Source organism: Pseudonaja textilis, chromosome 13 (assembly GCF_049901715.1).
Source record: "Pseudonaja textilis isolate UNSWEBS1 chromosome 13, rPseTex1.2, whole genome shotgun sequence".
Taxonomy (NCBI): Eukaryota; Metazoa; Chordata; class Lepidosauria; order Squamata; family Elapidae; genus Pseudonaja; species Pseudonaja textilis.
The window spans coordinates 200,364-219,962 of record NC_142002.1 but is presented as its reverse complement, the minus strand read 5'-3'; the positions used below and the strand labels follow the sequence as shown (position 1 = coordinate 219,962).

General features: G+C 50.3%; 1 protein-coding gene across 2 annotated transcripts in view; it reads left to right on the top strand.

Annotated features, from left to right (window-relative positions):
* Nucleotides 1-17,965, top strand: part of MAP1A (microtubule associated protein 1A) — a 36,535-nt gene extending 18,570 nt beyond the window's left edge. For both annotated transcript variants that reach the window (XM_026709438.2, XM_087941778.1), the window contains 4 exons: nt 120-260; nt 842-8,564; nt 15,415-15,644; nt 16,076-17,965. In XM_026709438.2, coding sequence (XP_026565223.2) covers nt 120-260; nt 842-8,564; nt 15,415-15,644; nt 16,076-16,231 — 8,250 coding nt within the window. In that variant the 3' untranslated portion in view covers nt 16,232-17,965. The remainder of the gene's footprint in view (nt 1-119; nt 261-841; nt 8,565-15,414; nt 15,645-16,075) is intronic.
* Nucleotides 17,966-19,599: the final 1,634 nt, after the last annotated feature.

Below are 19,599 nucleotides of genomic sequence, written 5' to 3'. Positions count from 1 at the left end.
GAGTCCAAATGCGCCACAAAGCTTGGCAGGTTTGGGGGAGGGGGGGCACATTTGTCATAAAGTTCTGAAAACCCAGAAATGGCAAATAGGCAGCTGAAATCCATCTCTGATGTGAACAGGTGCGTTCTTTGATATGTGACCCTTCCGCCCACAAGCTGCTAGTCCTGTGTGGGCAAAGCTCTGACCAGGGAGGTGATTTGATTCTGCAGACTGGGACTTTCACCTACCAGAAACTCACCGGGATATTTGCAGATCCAGAGGTAAGTTTCATGAGAGGGTAAGCTTGGATTCCAATTGAATCGGGTTGCTTTGTTCCCTTGCCACTAGGCCCTCCTACCTTGCATTTAATTTTGGGAGCCTAGTCAATTATTTGTCTTAAGCCATTCGCTACCTTGGCACTTGCAATTTGAGTTGCTACACTGCAGACCATTTTATATAGTGACTCGCCACATGGCATTAATTCAGAAACATTCTGTATGTTTTCCATCATCTGAACTGTACAAATGAGATATTCCAGAGATCTTGGATACTTTCTTAGACTCTTTAGAAATTCCTTCCAAGTAGCTGCTCTTCTGGTCAATATAGCGATTAAATAGCATCCTTATGTGTATAGTTCGTATAAATGTAATATACGTTTATGTCTATATTTCATATACATTTAATAAACATGTTTCTAGTAAAAATAGTTGTAGGTTATCCGGGAGTAACAGACTAGATTATTGATTGATTGATTGTGTAGTATTTTTTTGAATTCAACTGAATTTGCATAGTATTCACTAAAATAACTTTTGAACTTATTCAAGAAGTTTTCATGATTATAATCTGTTTTAAACTCTTGTAGGTCGCCCAGCTTTTCAGTAATACTGATCCAGCTTGTAAAACCTCCCTCACCATATCGTGCTCGGGAGAAGGGGATTGGAGAAACCTTCAGCACTCCAGTTTCCAAGACCATTTTTCCCTGAGAGTTAATCCTGATCCAGTCCTGCCAGAGATGGATGGGGTATCCGAATTTGCTGAATATGTCTCCGAGACAGTGGATGTCCCCTCCCCCTTCGATCTTCTGGAGCCCCCAACCTCCGGGGGTTTTCTAAAGCTCTCCAAGCCCTGCTGCTACATATTCCCCGGCGGAAGGGGAGACTCTGCGCTCTTTGCCGTCAATGGATTCAACATTCTGGTGGATGGCGGCTCAGACAGGAAGTCCTGTTTCTGGAAACTGGTCCGACATCTGGATAGGATTGACTCAATTCTCCTGACCCACATTGGAGCCGACAATCTCCCGGGGATTAATGGACTCTTGCAGAGGAAGATTGCTGAGCAGGAAGAAGAGCAGTCACAGGGCTCCACTAACTACAGTGACTGGATAAAAAACCTTCTGTCCCCAGAGCTTGGGGTGGTTTTCTTCAACGTTCCTGAGAAGCTCAGGACGCCAGAGTCATCCATGAAAGCCAAAAGAAGCATTGCGGAAGCCAGCCTGACCTTGCAGTACCTCCACAGGCTAAGCATCAAGCCGGAGCCTCTCTCTAGAGTGCTCACCAGTACTATTGAGCCAATCACTCTGTTCCACAAAATGGGCGTTGGCAGATTGGACATGTACATCTTGAACCCCGTCAAAGAGAGCAAGGAGATGCAGTTTCTCATGCAAAAGTGGACTGGAAACAGTAAAGCCAAGACAGGCATTATCCTTAGCAATGGGAAAGAAGGGGAGATTTCGGTCCCCTATCTAACATCCATCACAGCCCTTGTAGTGTGGCTTCCGGCAGGACCAACAGAAAAAATTGTACGAGTTTTGTTTCCAGGAAATGCACCGCAAAATAAGATTTTAGAAGGTCTTGAGAAACTCAAGCATCTTGATTTCCTGAAGTATCCTGTAGCTACTCAGAAAGATGTGGCTTCTGTCACACCCTCTTCTGTGCTTAAGCAGTCCAAGATTAAACAACGGACAGACAGTAAAGAGAGCCTCAAGGTATCGCTTAGGCCTCCTACAACAAAGGTGGTTGCTGAAGAGGGCTCTAAGGAGATGAAGATGGAGACAGTAAAGGAGGCTAAAACTGAGAGAAAAGGGAAAGAGCATTCTGACATGCTTCAAGAGAAGCTGGTCAAAGCAGAGAAAGTGAAAACAGACTCCAGCGATGCCCTTAAAGCTGAGAAAAGAAAACTTGCCAAAGACAAAGTTGGCAAAAAACATCTGAAAGAGAAAGTTTCTAAACTGGAAGAAAAGAGAGATAAAGAAAAGAAAGATGTTAAAAAGGAGAAGAGGGAGATCAAAAAAGATGATGGGAAGAAAGAAGAAAGGAAAGATTCAAGGAAAGATGAAAAAAAGAAGGAAGCTAAATCAGAGTTGAAAAAAGTTTCTAAGCCAGACTTGAAGGCGTTCACCCCTGAAGTAAGGAAGACTTTATACAAGGCAAAAGCTCCCAGTAGAATAAAAACGGACAAAGTTCGTACCAAAACTGAAAAGTGCACCACTGGAGAACCGAAGTCTCCAACTGTGCCAAAGAAACATGACCAGCCTCAAGGGCCACCATTTATGGCTGAGGAGAGGCTGGTGATATCTTCACCAGAGGACCTGACCAAGGATTTTGAGGAGCTGAGCTGTGAAGAGCAAAAAGGGCCTCATCCTGCACCTGCTCCTTTAGAGGCAGAGACTGTCTCCAAGCATGCAGAAAGGCAGGATCCCTGTGACATGGTCGCTGGAAAGGGGGTGCCGATAGCCACAGGGACCGGAAGTTCGGGACTTCTTCCTCTGGCCATGCCAGAGGAGCAGGTGGCTTCCCCAGAAGGTGGGGTGGTGGAAGCAGGCAAGTCACCCGAAAAACCCGATGAGAAAGCCACCTTAGCAGAGCCTGTTGGGCAAGAACTGGATGAGAATGTTGGAAGGAGTGTCGGAGAATGTCCAGGAAAAGGGAAAGATCAGATACCATCACATGGGGAAGAAAACACCGCTGCTTCCGGAAGGGATTGGATGTCCCGAAGAGAAGACGCCAGCTTGAAAAAGAAAGATGGATTGGAAAAGGCGGAGCTGGAAGGGACATTAGAGGAAGTAGTAACTGCAAAAGGCAAAGAGTTAGGAAAGGAAGAGCTTTCCCGAGTCCGGCCAGCACCAGGCCCCTCTTTGCTTTCTGATGGGAAAGGAAAAGAAGAACACAAGACAGACAGAGGGAACTCGAGCAAAGTACCTGGGAAGTCGCCCGGGATCAAGGAAAGGGAGGACTCTCACCTGGGAAGCGTGCCTTTCCCATCAGGAGAACATATTTCCTACATCCAAGACGAAACCATCCCTGGCTACTCAGAGACAGAACAGACCATCTCGGATGAGGAGATCCATGATGAGCACGAGGAGAAGGTGGCGCACTTCAAGCCAGACATTGGCAGTTATGACATTGCAAGAGCAGACCAGACCTTTGAAGCCGCCAATGGGATCCAGACTCTTACAGCGCCCGGAGTTGCCAAAGGGTATGCTGGACAGGAACCTGAAATCCTTGCCTACCCTACAAATCTTGTGGCAGCCCCTTTGGCAGAAGAGGAGCATGTTTCTTCAGCAACATCCATTACAGAATGTGACAAACTTTCTTCCTTCGCCACTTCTGTCGCTGAAGACCAGTCAGTCGCATCGATCACAGCGCCGCAGACAGAGGAAACAGGCAAAAGTTCCTTCCTGTTGGATACGGTGAACAGCATACCTTCCTCTCGAACAGAGGTCACCCAAGGCCTAGATTACGTACCTTCTGCTGGCACCATTTCTCCCACATCGTCCCTAGAAGAGGACAAAGGCTTTAAGTCTCCTCCTCCAGAAGACTTCCCTAGTCAAATAGAAAGTGAGAAGAAACTTGAAGTCTGCAAGAAAGGTTTACAGCAGCCGCAGCAGCAGCAGCCGCCGCAGCAGCAAGAAACGCCACACTTTGAGAGGCCTTGGCAAGCAGAGGAACACTATGATGCCCTAGGGTTTTCACAGCAAGGGCCCCTGGGAGATAGCTCAAGTGAAATATCTGTGGAAGGATCTCAAGAAACTGCCATGCTTTTGAGTGAAGCAAATGCACACTTGCTGCAGGTACAACAAGGCTCTGGCGATGCTGAGGATCGCTGCCTAAGCCCTGACGATAGCACAGTCAAGATGGCATCTCCCCCCCAGTCAGGCCCCACTAGTGCAGGGCACACACCTTTTCATCAATCCCCTATAGAAGAAAAATTGGATACTGCAGAAGCAGACATGTTTGAAAAGTTAGCAGAATCTCCTGTAATGGGGATTGAAATAGAAAGACCCAACAGAGCGATGAATGTATCCAGAACATTTGAAGGTGATGGGGAGCATCATGAAACCAGAGAGACAGGCCTTCGTGACATGCCTGACCTGGAAGCAGCAGCCATCCTGCGCGCGGGATTTTTACCTGCCCCAAATGAAGACAAGAGCCAGCATTTGGAGAAAGAGGAGCTAGCAATAAGCTTCTACCACAAACAAGAAACTGTTGATATTTCCGACCTGGATCTTCCCACTAAAAATAACCTTCTAGGGACCTTAAAAGATGCTTCGCCTAAGAATGTTGGCCCTGCTGAGGAAGCCTCCTGTGAAGAGGTTGTTAGGCCTGGGACTGAGGTGCTCTCACCTTCGGAAATACCTCTGCCAAAAGGCTGGGAAGCAATTTCAGACATATCTAGAGAGGAAAAATCTTCACAAATCATTAATTTACCAGGAGAAGAAAAGGCGTCTTCTTTTACTGATGAAATTCCCGGAGAGACATCGTGTTCTGATAACATCATCACTGAAATATCTCAGAAGGGTTTGCATTTGACAGAAACTGGCTTGGAACAAAAAGAGTCTTTTTCTCCAGAAGAGAGTAAATTTGTTCCGAGTCTTCAGGAAGAAACCCCTTCATATGTATTCAAAGGAGAAATTTCTCCAAGAGGTACTACTACCCTCCTGCTTATGAAAGAGAGCCCTACTGAAGAAACGTCACTGGGCGTGGAAGAGCTGTCTCCTACAACTCAACCCCCAGCTTCAGCAGAAGAGAGCCCGAGGGCAGATGAAAGGACAGAAGCGGCCATCAAAGAGGATCCATGCAGTTCCTCTTTGAACTCTCAGCAAAGCCCATTTCTAGATGCCACCCTAATAAAGCCTTCGGCAGACCCTTTTCTGGAAAGTGAAAGATCAGCTTCCTTAACAGAAAAACAAACCTGCAAGGAACTGTCTCCTAAACAAACCTCTCCAGACTCAAAGTCCTCAAGCCTCTCATCAGTGAGCCCAGCTTTAGATAGCGGGGCCTTGGAAGTTTCATCTGGAGAGAAAGAACCTAACCAATTTCTAGGAAAGGAAGAGAAAACAAATGAATTATCTCCAAAACTGGAAAATCCTTATCTGGGAGAAATAAATTATGAGAAGAAAGTGTGGTTTCCGGAGGGAATGAAGGAAATACCGTGCACAGAGCAGCAACTGAAATATAACAAAGAAAAGGGGGAATCTACATTTTTGGATGACGAGGTAGACATACCTGCTAAGAAGGAAGAAGAGATTCGCTCTGTGGAGAGTGAAGATATTCCCAAGCAGGACAGTTTGGATGCTGAACCCGGCTCCTTTCAGGAAGAGGCGGCCAATGAGAAGGGTGGCTTTTTATTTGTAGATGGCAGGCCTATGTTGAAAGAAAAACCCGCACATCCCCAAGCACATCCCGATCAAGGTGTTTTGAGTTCAGAGAAAGCTGAACTCTGTAGCTTTGAAAACCGTCCCTCTTTTGAACTTGAAAGGGAGCCAAAATCAAGGGTGGAATGGGCTTTTTTGTCCTTTCCACACCAGGCTAAGATGCCCACTTCAGGGCAAGGAAAAGAAGAACCTTCCCCTCAATCTAATCAAGTAATGGAGAAAGTGACCCCGTACCCATCTTCTGACCTCATCAGTGAAGCTGTGGAGAGAAAGCAAAATGCTGATGAGAAACCAAGTGAGCATCGTGAGGATCACCCAGATGGCAGCAGAAAGCAGCCAAGACCTTCTGCAGCTCTTCTGAATGCAAGGGCAGGGTCCGAGGAGAACAGACAGTTTGATCCTGACCAAGATTGCAGAGGAAGCCGGGATCTTGACATCCCTTCACAAGACACACGCTCTGCTAGCCAAACCAAATGTTACGTGTGGCCAGGTGCTCTGGACTCCTCAGGTCCTTTGGAGTTGCCTGGTTCCAAAGCAAAGGCAGGTGAGAAAGGGCAAGAGAGGGAAGAGAGGGAAGCAACGCCCTACCCTCATGAAAAAACTTTCCAGTATGCTGACGTCTACAGGAATGTGGTGATGTCTGATGTTGGCCATCCTGGAAAGGATGCAGCAGCCAAGAGGACTCAAGCACTGAGCCCTCCGAAGGAGGAATTCCTCTACCCCATTTCCTCCAAAGAAGAAGATTCTTACCTCTCCACTCCAACCGAGAAGGAACTCTCATCCCCAAGTTCGCCAAAGGTTATGACGGGGCATTCCTTTAAGTATGCAGAGGTTACTGAGCAGTATTTGCAGGATCCCCATTTCATGACATCCGCAGACGCCACACAATGGAAAGAAAGCCCAGTGAGCCTCCAGCCTGCCTCCTCTTTGGGCGATACAACCTTCAGGGAAGAGGTGAGCCCTTCAGATAGAAAACCCAGTAAGGAGCAAGAGTCCTCAACAGGTTTTCATCCCAAAGACATTTATTATGAGAAAGCTGAAAGAGAAGACAGTGCTAGCGACTCAGAGCTGGAGAAAGGTGCCAAGGAGAGGTCAGAAAAAGAATCCGCGTCTCCCCTGGTGAAGCAAAAAGAACTCTGTGCTGCCTCAGAGAAGGACAACGTCTCTGTCCCAGGGCAAGAAATCTGCGGTGGGTCATTGGGAGAGGGGAGTCCCTCCAAGAAAACAGCCGGGGACAGCCTTGCAGATCCTAGCAGGCGGGAAGGGGGCACAAAGACGTCCCAGGTGGCCCTCGAGCAACCCTCCCAGGACCTTGTGGAAAAAGCCTGTGGGGATGTTGACCCTAAAAGCTTTTTACTTTCCGTCTCTGCTAAAGACAAGGACTCCCCAAAGGGGCCCGTCCTCCTTCCCAAAGGGCTTGATTGTTCTTCCTCTGGATTTGAACTTTCCTGCCTGGAAAAGCACGAGCCATCCATTTTGTTCAGACATGAAGCCCATTTCTCCTCACACTTGGAGCATAAATCTCTCCTCTTAAACATGCCTGAACCTGCCTCTCCAGGAAAGGGTCAAGAAGACGAATACTTAGAGGTATCAAAAAAGGAGGAAGAAGAAGGAAAGCTCCCTTTGCAGACATCCCCAGAGGATCCGATCCACGAGCAGTCATCCAGCCCCCCTGAGGAACCTTCCTCAGGGACCCCTCTCTCTGCAGGGCAGCCGACAGGGAGCAGCCCCCTCCCCAGCCTCCAATACATGGCAGGGGCCCAGAGCCCGCCCAGAGCCCCTCCACTGCTTTCAGGAGAGGCGGCTTTAGATGTGGTAGAGGACGTAGCCTCTGCTGGCCCAAAGGCTGGGCAGCCATCCGAACCCACATGCACAGTTGGCTGTTGCCCACAGCCGGCAAGCCCCCAAGAATGGCCCGCAGCAGCCCCGCCCCGGGCCGGTTCTCCTTGTGGTCCTCAGGAGGCAGGAGCAACAGCTAATGGCCCCACGGAAGTCAGCCTCAGTCCACTCCCTTTGTCTGACTCATCCCCCTTTTCAGAGCAGTCTAGGCAGGAGCAGGAGGTGTGTGCGAGGCAGAGCCGTCCCCTGTCACTGGTGAGCCCTCCCCAGGGGGACTTGAACAGCCAAAGGCAGGAGCACGGATGGGACATTTGCCAAGCCGTGGAGCCAGGCTTCCAAGCCATATCTAACCGTGGGCAGAAATCATATGAGCGTAAGCAAAGAAAGGGTGAATTGTCTCCATCCTTCATCAACCCAAGTCCTCAGGATTCATCAGAAGGCCGTCAGTGTCCACAGGGGAAAGGGCCCGTTTCAGTCAAAGGAAAGCCCCCTTCCGTCCCTGGTGGCCATAGACCAGCTACTTCTGCTGTGGAGGAAACGCCTCCCACGTCTGCCAGTGATTCAGGGACTTCTCAGTCAGACTCCGATGTCCCTCCTGAAACAGAGGAATGTCCCTCCATTACAGCAGAGGCCGCCCTGGATTCGGATGAAGAGACTGACTACCTCCCAGTAGACAAAGCTGCAGGCAGTTCCCAGCATGGCTCAAAGTCTGGCCAGGACCCACCACCTACTTCCTTGGCAGACCCTCCGCCTCAGGCTCCACGCCCAGATGTCTGCATGATGGATCCTGAAATGCTGCTGATTGAGCAGAACCTGAACAAACTTGACAAGATAACCAAGAAGGACCTGAAGGATAAAAATAAAGCATCCAAGAAGCTCCTGGGCAAGTCCAAGTCCTCCTCCCCGTACCAGAAAGCTAATAAACAATTACTTAGTCCCATGAAACAGCCATCTGACAGTCGGTCTTCAAAGCCAGGGATGGCTAAGAAAGAGAAACTGCTCAAGCCACCCATGGAAGACCGAGAGGAAGGTTCTCGAAGCGCCCACACCAGCCCCGGCAAGAACCTCATCAATGGTGTCAAAACTGGCCCAGGTAAGAATGAACAGAGGTACAGCAGAGATTGGGACGGTTTGGATCCTCCGGAGGGATGATTTGGGCAGGGGAGCTGAGCTTCACCAACCCTTTAGTGCTTCTGGAAGGTCGGCCTTTTGGTCGGGGTCCCAAGAATTAATCGACAAGAGTCTTGTCAATTCCTCCCCTCTCATTACTAACAATATAGGGCAAGTTACTACTTTGACTTTTATCCGTAAAACGTTTTAAGACAGAATTAAATTAATTATAAGGGCTAAACAAGCTAGATGCCGCCTCCTTCCCCCATTGCTTTATCTGCCTTTCTGACTACTAGTAGTGAAGCCCCAGTAAAACAATAAAGGCTTTGTTTAGATATCTAAGAGTTTAAGTTCACTGTCTCTCTCCCTACCGGATACACGTGCAGCTTGCAGTGTGGACAAAAATATGCCTAGCAGTTTCTAGGTTCCCACGTAGTTAAGTCAGGGGGTTGGTTACCTCAGCCTGGCAGGACGGGATTTCCTCTCTTCAGTTTCCTCAGCTTCTCATGAAAGCAATTTGTGAGAAAGAAATGCCCCTGGGGGTCCATCTTGGGGCACAGCAGTCTTCTCTGGACCCTGCTCTGGAATAGACCATTCTTCAGCAGTGTGACGTTATCTACTTCATCTCCGATATCTCCAGCCGACTTTTCTCCCCTTCCCTAGACGGCTAACATCCCTTCAAGTCTTCCCAGTTCTCCCTCCGTCCCCTACTTGCTAGTACAGCCTCTCTTTTTCCTCTATGGAAGTTGCCATCGTGCTCGATGATTTCCATGGCACCATTCCCATCTTAGGGCATATTGAAAATCTAAGCAGGGAAACAGCTTCCCCAATTCTTTGGGCAGGTTGACCACAAATAGAGCCTTTTCCTTTTCCTTTCCTTCTTTTCCTTTCCTTCTTTCTTCTCTCTGGTTGCCCCTCTTTAAACGTGACCTTGTAAACCCTGCCTTTCTTGTTGACAGGCGGCTCAGAGGTGGGTTCCCCAAGGTGCACCTCCAGTTCTCTGGCTGCTAGACAGCCAATTCTTCACCTGCCTTCCCATCTCAGGATGATATTCTTGAACCCAGAGTGTGGCTGAACCTGGTAGGATTGAGAAAACTGTTCAAAGTTGATGTCTTCTCTACATTGGTTTGGATATTTTTAAATCAGATCCTGAATCCTGACTCACTGTTCTCTGATCCCTTTTGGCTGATATGTATGTGATGCCACATCATATTGATAAAAATCTCTTCTTTAAAGCTGTCACCGTGCTTCGTGCCTCTGCTGAAAATTTCATGTGAATTGTTAAGTGAACCTGGGAGCCAGCTTGCAGCCCTTCCTTCCGAAGCCGTTGATTGGCTGTTATATTCAAAAGCCACTGTGCCACCTTCCGACCCAGTTTTAGTAAAAAGCTGATGCTCAGGTTTGGCTTGGCCATGTTATGTCTAGTTAGCACAAAAGCTAACCTCTTCTAAAACCAGAGACAGGTGGCTCCTCCTCCTCCTCCTCTGGCTGTTGGCAGTTCAGATCTCACCAGGCTCCAGGTTGACTCAGCCTTCCATCCTTCCGAGGTGGGTAAAATGAGGACCCAGACTGTTGGGGGCAATAGGCTGACTTTGTAAACCACTTAAGAGAGGGCTGGAAAGCGCTGTGAAGCGGTATATAAGTCTAAGGGCTATTGCTAATGGAAAGATTTATATATTCCTTGCAGGCAGCTGGTCATTTCCATTCTTTTAGAGAGTTGTAGAGGCCACTTGGAGGTCCCCTGACTCATTGAGAAGTTGGGACTGTGCTTTCTGCAGGATGTTTTTCTGCCCTGTGTCCCTTCACTGTTGAACACAGTGCACAGGCTGTTGGGTGAAGGGACACAGGGCAGAAAAACATCCTGCAGAAAGCACAGTCCCAACTTCTCAATGAGTCAGGGGACCTCCAAGTGGCCTCTACAACTCTCTAAAAGAATGGAAATGACCAGCTGCCTGCAAGGAATATATAAATCTTTCCATTCCCCACCATCCAGTCATTGCGGAAGAAGCTTCTTGGATGAGAAGCGAAATGTTTTCAAAGAAAAACAAGGAAGTCCCATTTCCTCTTGAAAAAGCACCTTTGGGCCATTGGCACTTGAGCCTTATTTAGGTGATGGATCTCTCTTTGTGTGAGCAGAGCTGTTGAATGCGAGGGACCGCCTCTGCCGGGCTCTGAGCTTGCAAGGCCTGAGAGAGGGCAGGAATTGGCCAGCCAAGGTGTCAGTCAGCCTGAGGTCTGTATCCAGGACTGAGGCCTGCTACTTTCATGGGGAGCAAATGTGTCCCTGGTGCTCAGAGGTGTGAGAGAAAACTCTCCCCCAGTTAGTTCTACGAGGTCCTTTGGAAAAGACCATGGCCTGAAGTTAGGCCCTAACAGCTCTAGAAGGCGAAGCCTTTCTGGGGATATTTGTGGAGGCAGACAACTTTCCAGGCCTGAAGCAGTTTGGCTTTGGGCCTTCACAGGGCAGGGGCTGGGAGGCCTCAAGCTCATCTTGTTTGCCTATATTTTAAACATTATACAAAATGTTTTAGGCGTTTAGTGATCTTTCTGCTGAAAGTCCACGGTGCAATTTTCACATTGTTCACAGCTGAGAGCCGGAAACTACCAAGCTACTGAGGCCGTTCCTTTGCTGGTCTCACAGGCCTGCGGGGAGGAATGGGCCTGGGAGGGCCAACTACGCTTCCCCAAACGTTCTGAGCTGCCAGTCTGGAGATTCCCCTGAAATCTTCTACAGGGGCCTCCTCTTAAAGTCTTCCTCCTGAAAGAAAAGGGGCGGCTGGTTGGCCCTCGGGCATATGCTTCTTTTTCTCAGGAAGCGCAGCCGCATTTGGACTGGGCCCCCCAGAACCCTTGGCTGGGCTGCCTTTCAGCTCCTTGGCCCCTGCCGTTCCGCCCCATCTGTGAAATGGGACAACAAAAAGGAGGCTAGACTGTCTGTTTCTATACCAGCAATTTATTTTTTTATTTTTTACTGAAGTTTACAGATACAAAGATAAAAAAAACTAATACAAATGGCGAAAAATATAAAAGAAAAAAGTGCAAAGAAAGGAAAACAATAAAGAAAAAAGATACATAAAATAATTACTAACCTCCTTGTCAAGACAAGTACAAACAATTTTAGCCATTTACTTCTTTCTCTGACATTTCAACCAAAGACCTCGTCTTCTATATCTGATCTCTTATCTATAAACAAGTTATAAAGTCTCATCCTTGGGGTCTAATCAGCAAACATTGATGAAGAGTTACCAGAAATAACATCACCCGTGTCTCCAGTTTCATGCCAAAATGCATGAGAGCCGCATGCCTAATTTAGTATCTGAAAGGAGCCCAACTGAGGCTCTTCAGGGTGAGAGGAGCTGAGGTCACGTACCCTTGCCCTGCGATTTACTGGACAGTCTAGAAGGTGCCTCCGTGACCCTAGGTTGGAAGTATGGCCATGACAGAATGAAAGCTGTGTTGGAAGAGCCCGTGATTTTTCCTGCACACCTGCCCTTGATCTGCACACCTTCCCTTGACCTGACCAGAACATCCTCTTGTGTCCTTGAGAAAAGCCAAGGAAGGCAGGCTAATGAGGCTTCCTTTCTAGACACAGCTAGAAGTGAAGAGACAGCCGGCCACTTTCCAAGTTCATGAATATAGAAGGCCTCGCTAGGAGGAATGATCTTCACAAAATCATACACAGTGGGACTTTTCCCTCTGGGTAGTTTATTTCCTTCTCCTATGCAGAAATAAGGGGGATCCTTCAATGCTATGGTAATCCACACAGGGACAATTTCCTTGGACACTGGAAATCTCCTTGTGACCTGGGTTTTTTGGCTGAAGAAAAAGAAAAGAGATACAACAAAGGCATACCGTTCCTGTCTCCTGATACTGGAACTCAGTGGGAGCGTTTTCTGCATCTGAATGGTAGGAGATTAAGGTCAAACAAGAGGAAGAGATTTCTTTACACGCATGCCACATTTTTAACTTGTGGAGTTCAGTACCACAAGGTCTAATAATGGCTTTAAAGGTGGATCAAGCAAATCCGTGATTAAGGCTACTAATGGACATAGATTATTTTCAGGAATAGCGATGGCACCAGCTGATGAAAGCACTCTTACGATAGTAGAAAACCCCATGTGGGTGTCTATTTAGCCACTTGAATTGTTACCGTCTTAGGGGTAACTATATAGTTGCTGCCCCTGAGCCTTGAGTCTTGAGGATTTCACACATTTCAGTACCGAGGTGGTGGAAAGAGCAGGCAGAGCGCAGACTTCTAACTGTCCCCTTCCTTCCCTCCCTCCCAGCAACAGTGACTTGTGTCTGGCCAGCAAGGAGAGTCCAAGGGAAGACTCTCAGGATATCATTCACACCTGGGCTCTGGAAATCTATTGACCTGGGCCCCAGTCTGGAATGTGTCTCTCCTTGGCCCTTAGAGATGACTCAGCCACTCAAGGTCCTTCAGAAAGAGAAAGGGGGGAGGAGGTGACCAAGCTGGGAGTCTCGGAGGGCTGCCCAAAGGCCCTCACTCCTCTGGGATTTTGAGGAGCGTGCAGATGCCTACAAAGCCCGGTGAACAATCACACACTGGTTCGTTCCAAGGATGATGCCTGTAGGGAGGCAAACTTACAAGGCCCAGGCAAAGAACGTCCCAGAAAGAGCGTTCCTTTGGTGGTGACCGGTGTAAAGGAATGCCTCCCTGGCTGCTTCATTCCTTATCTATAGGGATCACAGGGGAAGGGAGCTTTTTCTGCAAAAGACGAACAAGAGAAGAGCAATAATTGGACAGTGTTTCTGAGAAGGGTTAGCCCAGTATAAACTAAGCAGCAAGCCCAGATCCTGAAATAGATGGAGTTTTACCTGATTTTCAACTGGTCAGCTGTCAAATGGATTCCTGCTTCCTATTGCTAATGGAAAAAATATACAGTGACCTGTGGTGGATCCATGCAGAAACAAGGGTGGGATGGTTTAGTGTGAATTGGCACAAGGTGTGCTATCCCTAAGTGGCAAGGGGGAGGGGGAACCAGGAGGCCCCTCTTCTGGTCGCGTTCTATGTCACACCGCGGTCAAGCAGAACTTACCTCACAAACATGGACAGGAGGGTCCAGCTCCCTTCCATGGCCGACTCACAGCTCTAGTGTTTAATGTATGTTATTTGTGATCAGGACTTTGTAAACAGCCATTGAGACTAATTACCATTGAGGATCCAATCTCTGCATTTCATAGAAGCATAGAATCATCACAGGGTTGAAGTCTTCTAGTCCACCCCTGTCTCAGACAAAGAGTTGTCCAATCTTTTCTTGAAAACCTCCAGCGACAAAGCGTTCGCCATGCCGGGAGTCATGCGAATCCAACTGCTTAATAGCGTCAAGAAATCCCTCTTTATTTCCAGGTTGGGGATCTCCCTCTGACAAGCTTCCACCCATTGCTCCTGGTCTAGCCCTCTGGCGCTATGGAGACTCAATCAATGGCAGCCTTTCAAGTAGAGGAAAGACTGCGGTCAACTCCCCCCTCAGGGTTAAGCCAAACACAACCTGTCTTCGTAAGGTTTTTGCCTCCAGGCCCCGTATCATCTTTCTTGCTCTTCTCTGCACACTTTCTAGGGCTTTCTCCTCTTTTTCTGTATCGTGTGGACCAGAACTAGATGCCGTATTCCAAAGGTGGCCTCGCTAATGTGGTACAGAGCGGTACTGTCTCCTCCTGAGATCTTGATGCCATCCCTCTGCCGATGAGCTGGACTGGCTCTTTTTGGCAGCTGCAGCTCACTGCTGGCTCATTCCAGGAGTGGCCTATTAAGACATCTAGATCTCTCTCACAGCTAGGGACCATTTATTCTACACCGGTGCAGTTGGTTTTTCCTGTCTAAATGTAAGACTTTACTTTTCTCATCACTGAATTGCATCTTGTTGGATAGGGTCCAGTGCTCCAGCCTGTCAAGCTCCCTTTTCCGAAATATTAGGGATTCCCCCCCAGTTTTGTGTCACCTGCAAATTTAATGAGCGTCCCAAATGTGGCCCTATCGAGAAAATGAGATTAGCCTTTCCAGTCTCCCGGCGCTGGACCCAAATCGGAAACAGGCTTCATTCCTTCCGGTTTTCTTTGCAATAACCACTATGGCTTGCATTGCCAAAACCTGATTAGTAGCCATTCCTATTCTTTTGGAACTATTCTGGTCTGCCAAGGCTACTTGACAAAGTCCATCTTCCATGCCACCAATTTTCAGGAAACTGAATTCTCTCTCCTAGTCTAAAAGGACAGCAGAAAATTTATTTGCCTACATTTCTCAGCAAACTTTTGTAATGGAAGAAACCATGCAAATCTACGTCAATCTCATTTTGTCTAGGTAGTTCATAGGGGAGAGAAACTGGGTGCACTCCAGCAACTTTATACAACTATCATTTCAGTGGTTACCAGAGAAAACTGTGCCCCGGAAGATTGCTTTCCACCAAAATCCTCAACCTTGTGTGTGAATGTGGAGAGATTAGCAGAATAGTAGAATGCCAGTTACTGCCCGGTCAGTTGTCCTTCGGTTACTGGGATGTGTCCTGCAAGGATTGCCTTTGCTTCTTGGGGGTAGAAGAATCCGGGAAGGGCCTTGCCAACAGGACCTGGCAGCCGTTAGGGAGCTAGCCGGGCTTTGGGACAATTTCTGGCCCGGTCCCAAGTTTTAAAGGTTATCTAAGAGACAGTTTTGTGAGCTGCCTAGCATACTTTTGTTACTGCAAAAGATCAAGTTTTAGTAAAGTGTAAAAAAAATAGATGCTTCTTTGACCAGGTTTCTTCCAACCAAACAATAAGGAAAAGTTGGCGATTGTTGCATCTTTTATCAAAAACCTCCATTTTCTCTCCACAAGTTTCCAGCAGCCCCAAAGGTTCCTCCACATCACCTGGACCACCTGTCTACGTGGACTTGGCGTACATCCCCAACCATTGCAACGGGAAAAATACGGACCAAGAGTTCTTCAGGAGAGTCAGAGCTTCTTACTACGTGGTCAGTGGGAACGATCCCAGTAGCGGGGAGCCCAGTCGTGCCGTCCTGGAGGCCTTGTTGGAGGGGAAGGCCCAGTGGGGGGAGAACCTGCAGGTAGGTGCCTGGCTGACTTCCCTTCCTCCAGGAGTGGCAGCTTGGGAGGCCCGCTTCCTCTCGGCCCTTTGGGCATGGCTGCAGGCCCCGCCCGGGATCCTCTTCTCTGGTCCACCAGCTGGGCTCCTGGGCTGGAGCCGAAAGGGGCTCAGGGGTTTCCTCCTTCAGAAGGACACCTTGCCTCCAGGGCCGGCAGGAAGGCAGGCTCGCTGCAGCCTTCCCCCCCCCCCCCCGCATCAACCGGCTGGCCCGCAACTACTTTGCCACGCCCCTCTTCTCCCCCCCCACTTCCCCCCCCCCCATCCTGAAGAAGGCGGCTGCAGCTGGCAAGAGAATCTGCGCCGCCGACCCTGGTTGTCAAAGTCTGGCTGGAATTCCACGGTTCAGGCCACAGGCTTTTGACAGGTGGTCCATCTCTCTCGTTCCCCCAGGTCACTCTAATCCCAACACACGACACCGAAGTGACGCGGGAATGGTACCAGCAGACTCACGAGAAACAGCAGGAGCTGAAGATCATGGTCTTGGCCAGCAGCAGCACCGTGGTGATGCAGGACGAATCTTTCCCTGCATGCAAGATCGAGTTCTGAGCTTCCCCTCCTCTCCTTCCCCTCCCACGCAGCACTTGGAAGGCCCACCTGCCCCCCACTGCTTGATTTGTTGCCTTCCCTGAGTGTCGGCTGAACTCGGCAGGAGCAGCACTCCATCCGTGTGTGGTTCTTGCTTGCCAGAGCCCCAAGACCGGCCCCACACGCCTGGATACGTGTGCCGAGTGGCCCCACCACTTGTCTGCTCTCCCCGGAACCGCTGCCAAGGGGGGTTCGGCTCCCTGGATTTGGTTTGTCTGCCCGGTCTTTGCCCTGCTCCTTCTCATCCCACGGCTGAGCTCCGCCCAGCTCTTGGCCCAACCTTGGAGGGAAAGTGGGGGACCACGTGGGGGCCCTGGTGGAGAAGGCAAGGCTCGGGCTCTGGAGCAAGCCAAGCAAGGAGGTGGCCCCAGGGCGTCTCGAGAGACCAGGCATAAAGTGGCACAACCCACCTTCCCCTCTGTGGCACAACCACTTGCGGGGGGAAGGCTCCTGTGGCGACCAGTGCCCAGGCTGCCCTCGGGCCCTTGCCCAAGGGCCCGAGGCTGGGATGGCGCCTGCCCCTCCGCCCACAGCTCTCCTCTTCTCAAAGGCTGAAAGCAAAACCTTTCACTTTCTGGATGGGCGGTTGAGGCAGCGGGCACTGGGAGCCGCCTGGTGCAGCGCTGAGCAGGTTGCAAGGATGCTTTAGTCCTCTGCCGGAATAGATCAGCTTGGAAGAGCCGTAGGATCCCTGGAACCCTTCGAAGGAGAGGGTGGATGAGGAGAAATAGAGCAATGTTACTTTTTCCGGTTATTGTTTAATTTATTATTTTTTAATGACATGTACTTTTTCATGTACAGGTTTTGCATTTGTGTTTTCAAATGTTTTGACTTTTACTGTAGGCTCTTAACTCCCAGGTCACAGGGTACTCACATTTCTAAATGCTGCAAACTGACAGAGGATGAAGAATTATCCCCCCGCCCCTCCCAAATCACTTGGGTAACATACATTTGAATCCTTCAGTCTGCTCGGCCCAGGTCAGCCTTGGGACACCTGGTCCTGGATGAGGGGAAATGCGTGCCAGCCTTTCTCGTGGCTCTCGTGGCTTGAATTGCTGCCCTTCTGGCTGGTGTTTAGCTGGCAGACCAAGTCTCCATCTGTAGTTAGACAAGTGAATGTACTGACCCACTTATGAATGTGTCTTAGAAGCTGAAGCTGACGCGGTGGGAGGAGGGAGACCAAGAACTGTTCCTTCCTCTTAGGCAGTACAAGGACTCTGACCCATCTGTTCCTCCTCCTCCTTCTCCTCCTCTTCCTCACACAGCCCTGCCTGAGTCTCATCACTCCAATATTTTGTAATTTTGAAGCACGCTTCAGCAGCCTCCCCTTGCCCATTTTATGGCAAAATTTATAACAATTATTGCTCATCCTTAGCCATGAGAACCAACTGGACCTTTGGCAACCCCAGGAGGGAAATACGGCTTCTGCTCTTCCTGCATGTGGCAATTCGTGCCCGAGGGCTCCTGTTCCTATGACTCCCTTGGCCTTGGGGCAAAGAACGAGAAGCAACCCCTCCGGGGCGTCTGGGGGAGTCTCGCCTAAACAGCCCCCTTCTCCGCTGGCCCTTTGCTCTCCGTTAGTCCCGTCCCCTCCGACGTCTTGCCTTCCTTCAGTTCTGTGTGCAATATACGCTGTAATGCTAATAACCGCAAAGGAATGGGTCTGCGCTGACCAATAAAGCAACCTTCACCACAGGCTCTGTGTGAGGCTCTCCCTCCGGCGCACTGGGGATCACAAGGCCAGGAGGGCCCTTTTAGCCCAGCAAGGCCCGGCTCCCGCGTTGGTTCTTGAGCTGGGAGGCTCTTCGCCTTGTCTGAAGGCACCTGGCCACAGAGCAGCCCCGGGACAGCCCCCTCCCCTGCCTCAGTCCGGCTACAGCTGGGCACCCTAAGAGTTAGGAACATGAAGAAGTGGGGCGGGAACAGGCTGTGCCCTAACAAACCACAGCCCAGCCCAGCTTGGCGTTCTACGTAAGACGCTCAGCGCCACTGGCTGGGTTCCCCTAACGGGGAGGCCTGGAGATGCAGCCAGGGCTGATCAGCAGTCGTGGGCTCTGGGTCTCCCTTCTTTGGGGCTGTAAGCCTGGCTGGGAAAGGGGAACCGGGGCCCACCAGTCTCCCGGGGGGGGGGCATTTCCAACTTCCTCTGCCTTGCAGAGGGAACCGCTGTTCTCCCTCCCTCCCTCCAGATGCTGGCAACGCTTTCTCTGGGAGATTGCACGGATCTCCCCCTCAGCCCTCCCGCCCCCAAATATCCTAAAGAACTCCAGTTGGGCCGGAGGAAGGAGCAGAGGCAAATGAGAAATGGCCACTCTTTGTGGGCAGAGAGTCCCGCGGGTTTTGGGGTCACGGAGGAGGAAATCAGAAGGCTCTGATTGGGTAGCAAGTTTGGGTGGAGGGGGGAAGAGAGAGGCCTTAAGCCGGGGAGCTAAAAGAACCGGCAGCGAGTGAAGCCTAGTCAGCGTGAAGAAGGGTGGCCCCTTGAGACAAGAAGCCCACCTGCGCTTCACGGTGGCTCCTTCTGCCGACCACTGGCTGCCAGCAGTTTGGCAGTTCGATTCTCAACGGCTCAAGGTGGACTCAGCCTTCCATCCTTCCGACCCAGATTGTTGGGGGCAAGAGGCTGACTTTGTAAACTGCTTAGAGGGGCTGTAAAGCACTGGGAAGCGGTATATAAGTCTAAGGGCTATTGCTGGACCTGGCCACACCTGGAAGGCTGAGCCTAAGCCCTTCCTCAGGCTTCAAACTCTCCCGTCTAACGCCCCACTTCAGGCCCCCAGCCCAGCATGGTGACGAACCCCTCAAGCACTGCCACAGAATTGAGAGGCTCTGGGCCGCTTCCGTTCGACAAAGGGAAATAAAGGAAGTGGACATTAGAGGTGGCCCAGCCCTATTTCGGATCCCGAGCCTGGCAACTGGGGCTGCCTGTCCTCCTCTGACCCCCGAGGGCTTTGCAGGCCTTGGAAGCCACCCCGCCTGGGCCAGCGCTGGGGCTTCGGTGCGGCTGGGGCTGCTCCCCCTGGCTGGGATCTCGGATCCTCAGAGATTTCAGCACGCCATCTTTCCCAGCAAGCCCCCCCCCCCCCCGGTGGCCGGCCTGCTTCTCTTCACCAAGACTGGGGGCTTTGGCAGTTTAACTGTCCTCTCCACACCTAGCAGTCTGTCCGTCCACAGAGCAGAAGTCCCTTCCTTCTTCCCCTTCTGCTGCCTGCCTTCCTTCGCCATCTGCCTGACCGTCTTGAATGCCACCAGAAGGCTCTCGGAGGACACACACACACACCCGTGTCTCTGCAGCCCCTCCCTCCAGAGAGGCACCACTGCACAGCTGT